The 10000-nt window shown below is 54.5% G+C and overlaps 1 protein-coding gene across 3 annotated transcripts in view; it reads left to right on the top strand.

Annotated features, from left to right (window-relative positions):
* Window positions 1-8283, top strand: part of LOC140406577 (aspartoacylase-like) — a 49236-nt gene extending 40953 nt beyond the window's left edge. For 2 of the 3 annotated variants that reach the window (XM_072494578.1, XM_072494577.1), the window contains exons 5-7: window positions 132-239; window positions 4420-4529; window positions 5634-8283. In XM_072494578.1, coding sequence (XP_072350679.1) covers window positions 132-239; window positions 4420-4529; window positions 5634-5837 — 422 coding nt within the window. In that variant the 3' untranslated portion in view covers window positions 5838-8283. The remainder of the gene's footprint in view (window positions 1-131; window positions 240-4419; window positions 4530-5633) is intronic. The other variant, XM_072494579.1, reaches the window with a different exon arrangement.
* Window positions 8284-10000: the final 1717 nt, after the last annotated feature.

The raw sequence follows: 10000 nt of genomic DNA, 5'->3' as shown, positions 1-10000 counted from the left end.
AGCTGAGTTTGAGGTGAGCTGGAGTGTGCAGGAAGCTGAGATAATGTTCGAATCGCCAGAAATGGGAATGGATGAGGGGATCAGCTGAGGATCAGCTGAGGAGACCTCCTGATTGCTTCATTTGTTGACAGGAATTGAGTTGGGTCCTCAGCCACATGGTGTAATCAGGGCTGAGAATCTCGCCAGAATGCGTCAAATCATCCTGATTGCCCTGGACTTTGTCGAGCTATTCAACCAAGGTATGAATCACCAGTGCTGAACTCTGTCCCAATCCCCTTCCCAAACTAATCCCACTGCCCCGCTCTCTCCCCATCGCCCTGTATCAATCCCGAAACTAATCTCACTGCCCCACTCTCTCCCCATAGCCCTGTATCAATCCCAAAACTAATCCCACTGCCCCGCTCTCTCCCCATAGCCCTGTATCAATCCCAAAACTAATCCCACTGCCCCACTCTCTCCCCATAGCCCTGTATCAATCCCAAACTAATCCCACTGCCCCGCTCTCTCCCCATAGCCCTGTATCCATCCCCAAACTAATCCCACTGCCCCACTCTCTCCCCATAGCCCTGTATCAATCCCAAACTAATCCCACTGCCCCGCTCTCTCCCCATAGCCCTGTATCCATCCCCAAACTAATCCCACTGCCCCACTCTCTCCCCATAGCCCTGTATCAATCCCAAACTAATCCCACTGCCCCACTCTCTCCCCATAGCCCTGTGTCAATCCCCAAACTAACCCCACTGCCCCAATTACTCCCCATAGCCCTGTATCAATCCCAAACTAATCCCACTGCCCTGCTCTCTCCCCATAGCCCTGTATCCATCCCCAAACTAATCCCACTGCCCCGCTCTCTCCCCATAGCCCTGTATCAATCCCCAAACTAATCCCACTGCCCCACTCTCTCCCCATAGCCCTGTATCAATCCCCAAACTAATCCCACTGTCCCGCTCTCTCCCCATAGCCCTGTATCAATCCCCAAACTAATCCCACTGCCTCGCTCTCTCCCCATAGCCCTGTATCAATCCCAAACTAATCCCACTGCCCCACTCTCTCCCCATAGCCCTGTGTCAATCCCCAAACTAACCCCACTGCCCCAATTACTCCCCATAGCCCTGTATCAATCCCAAACTAATCCCACTGCCCTGCTCTCTCCCCATAGCCCTGTATCCATCCCCAAACTAATCCCACTGCCCCGCTCTCTCCCCATAGCCCTGTATCAATCCCCAAACTAATCCCACTGCCCCACTCTCTCCCCATAGCCCTGTATCAATCCCCAAACTAATCCCACTGTCCCGCTCTCTCCCCATAGCCCTGTATCAATCCCCAAACTAATCCCACTGCCTCGCTCTCTCCCCATAGCCCTGTATCAATCCCAAACTAATCCCACTGCCCCACTCTCTCCCCATAGCCCTGTATCAATCCCAAACTAATCCCACTGCCCCACTCTCTCCCCATAGCCCTGTATCAATCCCAAACTAATCCCACTGCCCCGCTCTCTCCCCATAGCCCTGTATCAATCTCCAAACTAATCCCACTGCCCTGCTCTCTCCCCATAGCCCTGTATCAATCCCCAAACTAATCCCACTGCCCCACTCTCTCCCCATAGCCCTGTATCAATCCCCAAACTAATCCCACTGTCCCGCTCTCTCCCCATAGCCCTGTATCAATCCCCAAACTAATCCCACTGCCTCGCTCTCTCCCCATAGCCCTGTATCAATCCCAAACTAATCCCACTGCCCCACTCTCTCCCCATAGCGCTGTATCAATCCCAAACTAATCCCAGTGCCCCACTCTCTCCCCATAGCCCTGCATCAATCCCAAACTAATCCCACTGCCCCACTCTCTCCCCATAGCCATGTATCAATCCCAAACTAATCCCACTGCCCCGCTCTCTCCCCATAGCCCTGTATCAATCCCCAAACTAATCCCACTGCCCCGCTCTCTCCCCATAGCCCTGTATCAATCCCTAAACTAATCCCACTGCCCCGCTCTCTCCCCATAGCCCTGTATCAATCCCCAAACTAATCCCACTGCCGCGCTCTCTCCCCATAGCCCTGTATCAATCCCAAAACTAATCCCACTGACCCGCTCTCTCCCCATAGCCCTGTATCAATCCCAAACTAATCCCACTGTCCCACTCTCTCCCCATAGCCCTGTATCAATCCCAAAACTAATCCCACTGCCCCACTCTCATCCCATAGCCCCGTATCAATCCCCAAACTAATCCCACTGCCCCGCTCTCTCCCCATAGCCCTGTATCAATCCCCAAACTAATCCCACTGCCCCGCTCTCTCCCCATAGCCCTGTATCAATCCCAAACTAATCCCACTGCCCCGCTCTCTCCCCATAGCCCTGTATCAATCCCAAACTAATCCCACTGTCCCGCTCTCTCCCCATAGCCCTGTATCAATCCCTAAACTAATCCCACAGTCCCACTCTCTCCCCATAGCCCTGTATCAATCCCCAAACTAATCCCACTGCCCCACTCTCTCCCCATAGCCCTGTATCAATCCCCAAACTAATCCCACTGCCCGGCTCTCTCCCCATAGCCCTGTATCAATCTCAAACTAATCCCATTGTCCCGCTCTCTCCCCATTGCCCTGTATCAATCCCAAACTAATCCCACTCTCTCCCTATAGCCCCGTCTCAATCCCCAAACTAATCCCACTGACCCACTCTCTCCCCATCGCCCTCTAGCAATCCCCAAACTAATCCCACTGACCCACTCTCTCCCCATCGCCCTGTATCAATCCCCAAACTAATCCCACTGACCCACTCTCTCCCCATCGCCCTGTATCAATCTCCAAACTAATCCCACTGCCCCACTCTCTCCCCATAGCCCTGTATCAATCCTCAAACTAATCCCACTGCCCCACTCTCTCCCCATAGCCCTGTATCAATCCCCAAACTAATCCCACTGCCCCACTCTCTCCCCATAGCCCTGTATCAATCCCAAACTAATCCCACTGCCCCACTCTCTCCCCATAGCCCTGTATCAATCCTCAAACTAATCCCACTGCCCCACTCTCTCCCCATAGCCCTGTATCAATCCCCAAACTAATCCCACTGCCCCACTCTCTCCCCATAGCCCTGTATCAATCCCAAACTAATCCCACTGCCCCACTCTCTCCCCATAGCCCTGTATCAATCCCAAACTAATCCCACTGCCCCACTCTCTCCCCATAGCCCTGTATCAATCCCCAAACTAATCCCACTGCCCCACTCTCTCCCCATAGCCCTGTATCAATCCCCAAACTAATCCCACTGCCCTGCTCTCTCCCCATAGCCCTGTATCAATCCCCAAACTAATCCCACTGCCCCACTCTCTCCCCATAGCCCTGTATCAATCCCAAACTAATCCCACTGCCCCACTCTCTCCCCATAGCCCTGTATCAATCCCAAACTAATCCCACTGCCCCACTCTCTCCCCATAGCACTGTGTCAATCCCCAAACTAATCCCACTGCCCCACTCTCATCCCATAGCCCCGTATCAATCCCCAAACTAATCCCACTGCCCCACTCTCTCCCCATAGCCCTGTATCAATCCCCAAACTAATCCCACTGTCCCACTCTCTCCCCATAGCACTGTGTCAATCCCCAAACTAATCCCACTGCCCCACTCTCATCCCATAGCCCTGTATCAATCCCCAAACTAATCCCACTCTCTCCCCATAGCCCCGTATCAATCCCCAAACTAATCCCACTGCCCCACTCTCTCCCCATAGCCCTGTATCAATCCCCAAACTAATCCCACTGCCCCACTCTCTCCCCATAGCACTGTGTCAATCCCCAAACTAATCCCACTGCCCCACTCTCATCCCATAGCCCCGTATCAATCCCCAAACTAATCCCACTGCCCCGCTCTCTCCCCATAGACCCGTATCAATCCCCAAACTAATCCCACTGCCCCACTCTCTCCCCATAGCCCTGTATCAATCCCCAAACTAATCCCACTGTCCCACTCTCTCCCCATAGCCCCGTATCAATCCCCAAACTAATCCCACTGCCCCACTCTCTCCCCATAGCCCTGTATCAATCCCAAACTAATCCCACTGCCCCACTCTCTCCCCATAGCACTGTGTCAATCCCCAAACTAATCCCACTGCCCCACTCTCATCCCATAGCCCCGTATCAATCCCCAAACTAATCCCACTGCCCCACTCTCTCCCCATAGCCCTGTATCAATCCCCAAACTAATCCCACTGTCCCACTCTCTCCCCATAGCCCCGTATCAATCCCCAAACTAATCCCACTGCCCCACTCTCTCCCCATAGCCCTGTATCAATCCCAAACTAATCCCACCGCCCCGCTCTCTCCCCATAGCCCTGTATCAATCCCAAACTAATCCCACTGCCCCACTCTTTCCCACTGTAACGTTCCCAGATTAATCCTGCTAACTAACCCGTTTTCCGTTCAAGGGACTGAGTTCCCGGAGTGTGAATTGGAAATCTATCGGCCTCTGAAGAATGTTGATTTTCCACGGGATGTTGATCGGAATATCAGTGCGATAATCCACCCTGAGAGGCAGGTCAGTGATTGGTCGCTTTTACCCATTCCTGCTCCCGTCTGGAGAGTTCCCATCCTCACTCCGGCCCCTGCTGCCTGTCCCTCAGGAACGTCATTGCAGGAGTACCCCATAAACTGTCCACTCCCTCCAGAGTCACCCTCGCTCTGTCCACTCCCTCCGAGTGACCCTCGCTCTGTCCACTCCCTCTGAGTGACCCTCGCTCTGTCCACTCCCTTCGGAGTCACCCTCGCTCTGTCCACTCCCTACGAGTGACCCTCGCTCTGTCCACTCCCTCTGAGTGACCCTTGCTGTGTCCACTCCCTCCGAGTGACCCTCGCTCTGTCCACTCCCTCCGAGTGACCCTCGCTCTGTCCACTCCCTCCGAGTGACCCTCGCTCTGTCCACTCCCTCTGAGTGACCCTCGCTCTGTCCACTCGCTCCGGAGTCACCCTCGCTCTGTCCACTCCCTCCGGAGTCACCCTCGCTCTGTCCACTCCCTCCGAGTGACCCTCGCTCTGTCCACTCCCTCTGAGTGACCCCCGCTCTGTCCACTCCCTCCGAGTGACCCTCGCTCTGTCCACTCCCTCTGAGTGACCCTCGCTCTGTCCACTCCCTCTGAGTGACCCTCGCTCTGTCCACTCCGAGTGACCCTCGCTCTGTCCACTCCCTCTGAGTGACCCTCACTCTGTCCACTCCCTCCGAGTGACCCTCGCTCTGTCCACTCCCTCTGAGTGACCCTCGCTCTGTCCACTCCCTCCGAGTGACCCTCGCTCTGTCCACTCCCTCTGAGTGACCCTCGCTCTGTCCACTCCCTCCGAGTGACCCTCGCTCTGTCCACTCCCTCCGAGTGACCCTCGCTCTGTCCACTCCCTCCGAGTGACCCTCGCTCTGTCCACTCCCTCCGAGTGACCCTCGCTCTGTCCACTCCCTACGGAGTGACCCTCCCTCTGTCCACTCCCTCTGAGTGACCCTCGCTGTGTCCACTCCCTCTGAGTGACCCTCACTCTGTCCACTCCCTCCGAGTGACCCTCGCTCTGTCCACTCCTTCCGTGCTGTCACCTCTTGCCCCTCCACCCCCATTGCGCCCTCTCTCTCACAGTGTTGACAATCCTCCTCCCACTCCAGGACATGGACTGGGTGCCTCTCAATCCAGGTGATGCCGTCTTCCTCAGCCTGGGAGAGGAGACGATCGCGTACGATGGAGACAGCACCGTCTACCCCATCTTCATCAACGAGGCCGCCTATTATGAGACGAAGACAGCGTTCTGTGCCACCGACAGAGTGATGTTGCAGCTGCCCCCAATACACAGGGAGAGGAGCGGGGGCTAGACTGGGGGAGGAGGGCCGAGCGGTAACATCAGCCCTGCGTCACTGCAGCATGTGTGTCTCACTCTCTCTCTGTCTCTCTCTCTCTGTCTCTGTCTCAGTCTCTCTCTCTCTGTCTCACTCTGTCTCTCTCTCTCTGTCTCTCTCTCTGTCTCTCTCTCTCTCTGTCTGTCTCTGCCTCTCTGTCTCTCCCTCTCCCTCTCTGTCTCTCTCTCTCTCAGTCTCTCCCTGTCTCTCTCTCTCTCTCTGTCTCTCTCTCTCTGTCTCTGTGAGTCTCTCTCAGTGTCTCTGTCTCTCTCCGTCTCTGTCTCTCTCTCGGTCTCTCTCGCTGTCTCTCCCTCTCTCTCTCTGTCTGTCTCTCTCTCTCCCTCTCTGTCTCTCTCTCTCTCTGTCTCTCCCTCTGTCTCTGTCTCTCTCTCTGTCTGTCTCTCTCTCTCTCTCTCTCTCCCTCCCTCTCTCTCTCTCCCTCCCTCTCTGTCTCTCCCTCTCTCTCTGTCTCTCCCTCTCTCTTTGTGTGTGTCTCTCTCTCTCTCCCTCTCTCTCTAGCTCTCTCTGTCTCTCTCCCTCTCTCTCTGTCTCTCTCCCTCTCTCTCTCTGTCTCTGTCCCTGTCTCTGTCTCTCTCTCTGTCTCTCTCTCTCTCTGTCTCTCTCTCTCTCTCGGTCTCTCTCTCTCTGTCTCTCCCTCTCTCTCTCCCTCTCTCTCTGTGTGTGTCTCTCTCTCTCTCTGTCTCTCCCCCTCTCTCTCTGTCTCTCTCTCCCTCTCTCTCTGTCTCTCTCCCTCTCTCTCTGTCTCTCTCCCTCTCTCTCTGTCTCTCCCTCTCTCTCTCTGTCTCTCTCTCTCTCTGTCTCTCTCTCTCTCGGTCTCTCCCTCTCTCTCTGTCTCTCCCTCTCTCTCTGTCTCTCCCTCTCTCTCTGTCTCTCCCTCTCTCTCTGTCTCCCAACCAGGAAGCAGATGAAACGTTGAGTAATGTCGCTCAGATCGCTATCGCACTCTCTGTATCTGGGCCTTTGCACCCCCCCCCCCTCGCTCTGTCACCGTTCGAGCCCTGCAGGGGACTGGCTGACGGGGCTGAGAGTTTCCCCGCATTAATGGAACAAGTCAGTGAGGAGCCACATGTGTAACTGGTCCTGTGTCAATAGATTCTGCTGATCAAAGTCCTTCTTATTTAGATAGAATTTACAGTGCAGGAGGCCATTCGGCCCATTCAGTCTGCACCGACCTCTGAAAGAGCATCCTACCTCAGCCCACACCTCCTCCCCATCCCCATAACCCAGTCTCTCTCTCTCGGTCTGTCTTTCTCACTGCCGCTCTCTCTATCTCTGTCTGTCTGTCTCTCTCTATCTCACTCTCTCTGTCTGTCTCTCTGTCTGTCTGTCTCTCTCTATCTCACTCTCTCTGTCTCTCTCTCTGTCTGTCTGTCTCTCTCTATCTCACTCTCTCTGTCTGTCTCTCTGTCCGTCTGACTCTCTCCCTCTCTCTGTCCGTCTGACTCTCTGTCTCTCTCCCTCTCTCTGTCTGTCTCTCTCTGTCCGTCTGACTCTCTGTCTCTCTCCCTCTCTGTCTGTCTGTCTCTCTCTATCTCTCTGTCTCTCTCTCTATCTCACTCTCTCTGTCTGTCTCTCTCTGTCCGTCTGACTCTGTCTCTCTCCCTCTCTGTCTGTCTGACTCTCTGCCTCTCTCCCTCTCTCTGTCTGTCTGTCTCTCTCTATCTCGCTCTCTGTCCGTCTGACTCTGTCTCTCTCCCTCTCTCTGTCTGTCTGTCTCTCTCTATCTCGCTCTCTGTCTGTCTCTCTCTCTGTCCGTCTGACTCTGTCTCTCTCTCTCTGTCTCTCTCTCTCTGTCTGTCTGTCTCTCTCTATCTCGCTCTCTCTCTATCTCACTCTCTCTGTCCATCTGACTCTGTCTCTCTCCCTCTCTCTGTCTGTCTGTCTCTCTCTATCTCGCTCTCTCTCTATCTCACTCTCTCTGTCCATCTGACTCTGTCTCTCTCTCTCTCCGTCTGACTCTCTGCCTCTCTCTCTCTCTGTCCGTCTGACTCTCTCCCTCGCTCTGTCTGTCTGCCTCTCTCTGTCTCTATCTCACTCTCTCTGTCTCTCTATCTCTGTAAGTCTCTCTCTCTGTCCGTCTGACTCTCTGCCTCTCTCTGTCTGTCTGTCTCTCTCTATCTCGCTCTCTGTCTGTCTCTCTCTCTGTCCGTCTGACTCTGTCTCTCGCTCTCTCTCTGTCCGTCTGACTCTCTGCCTCTCTCCCTCGCTCTGTCTGTCTGTCTCTCCCTCTGTCTCTCTCGGTCTCTCTCTCTCTCTCGCTTGCTGAAGGTGGGACTTGTATTTACATGCCGCCCAAGATTCAGATTCGGCCTGGAAGAGTTAACTGGAAATTCACAAGAGGATCATTATGTGAAAAATGCGACGGATGTTGTTGGGCACATTAAAGTGATATCTGACACAACAGTTTCTTCCCCTTTTATTCCCGATTATTGCCAGTATTTCCCGGGAAAAGTCTTTCTGATTTGATTTATTATTGTCACATGTGTTAGTCTCCAGTGAAAAGTGTTGATTCCTGCATGCTGTACAAACAATGCAGACCGGACATGGGGAAGGAGAGACTGCAGAATATAATGTTACAGTTATAGCTCGGGTGCAGAGAAAAGATCAACTTAATACGAGGCCGGTCCATTCACAAGTGTGATGGCAGTCGGGAAGAAGCTGTTCTTGAGTCGGTTGCTACGTGACCTCAAACTTTGGGAACTTTTTCCTGCCGGAAGAAGGTGGAAGAGAGTATGTCCGGGGTGCGTGGGGTCCTGAATTATGCTGGGTGCCTTCCCGAGGCAGCGGGAATTGTAGACAGAGTCAATGGATGGGAGGCTGGTTTGTGTGATGGACTGGGCTACATTCACGACCTTTTGTAGTTTCCTGCGGTCTTGGGCAGAGCAGGCTCCATACCAAGCTGTGATACAACCAGAAAGAATGCTTTCTATGGTGTATCTGTAGCAGTTGGTGAGGGTCGTAGCTGACATGCCAAATTTCCTGAGTCTTCTGAGAAAGTAGAGTCGTTGGTGGGCTCTCTTAACTATTGTGTCGGCATCGGGGGGACCAGGACAGGTTGTTGGTGATCTGGACACCTAAGAACTTGAAGCTCTCGACACTTTCTACTTCGTTCCCATTGATGTAGACAGGGGCACGTTCTCGTCTACGCTTCCTGAAGTCGAGGACAATCTCCTTTGTTTTGTTGACATTGAGGGAGAGATTACTGTCGCCGCACCAGTTCACCAGATTCTCTCTCTCATTCCTGTACTCTGTCCAAAAGGGTTAGGTGGGGTTACTGGGTTACGGGGATGGGGTGGAGGTGTGGGATTTAGTGGGCTGCTCTTTTCAAGGGTGGGTGCAAACCCAATGGGCCGAATGGCCTCCTTTTGCACTCTAGATTCTATGATGCACACAGTCAATGTGAGGCCCCACACAGTCTCACAGCCAGTGTGAGGCCCCACACAGTCTCACAGCCAGTGTGAGGCCCCACACAGTCTCACAGCCAGTGTGAGGCCCCACACAGTCTCACAGCCAGTGTGAGGCCCCACACAGTCTCACAGCCAGTGTGAGGCCCCACACAGTCTCACAGCCAGTGTGAGGCCCCACACAGTCTCACAGCCAGTGTGAGGCCCCACACAGTCTCACAGCCAGTGTGAGGCCCCACACAGTCTCACAGCCAGTGTGAGGCCCCACACAGTCTCACAGCCAGTGTGAGGCCCCACACAGTCTCACAGCCAGTGTGAGGCCCCACACAGTCTCACAGCCAGTGTGAGGCCCCACACAGTCTCACAGCCAGTGTGAGGCCCCACACAGTCTCACAGCCAGTGTGAGGCCCCACACAGTCTCACAGCCAGTGTGAGGCCCCACACAGTCTCACAGCCAGTGTGAGGCCCCACACAGTCTCACAGCCAGTGTGAGGCCCCACACGGTCTCACAGCCAGTGTGAGGCCCCACACGGTCTCACAGCCAGTGTGAGGCCCCACACAGTCTCACAGCCAGTGTGAGGCCCCACACAGTCTCACAGCCAGTGTGAGGCCCCACACAGTCTCACAGCCAGTGTGAGGCCCCACACAGTCTCACAGCCAGTGTGAGGCCCCACACAGTCTCACAGCCAGTGTGAGGCCCCACACAGTCTCACA

Source organism: Scyliorhinus torazame, unplaced genomic scaffold (genome assembly GCF_047496885.1).
Source record: "Scyliorhinus torazame isolate Kashiwa2021f unplaced genomic scaffold, sScyTor2.1 scaffold_663, whole genome shotgun sequence".
In the NCBI taxonomy this organism is placed as follows: Eukaryota; Metazoa; Chordata; class Chondrichthyes; order Carcharhiniformes; family Scyliorhinidae; genus Scyliorhinus; species Scyliorhinus torazame.
This window is presented reverse-complemented; position numbering and strand designations above follow the sequence as displayed.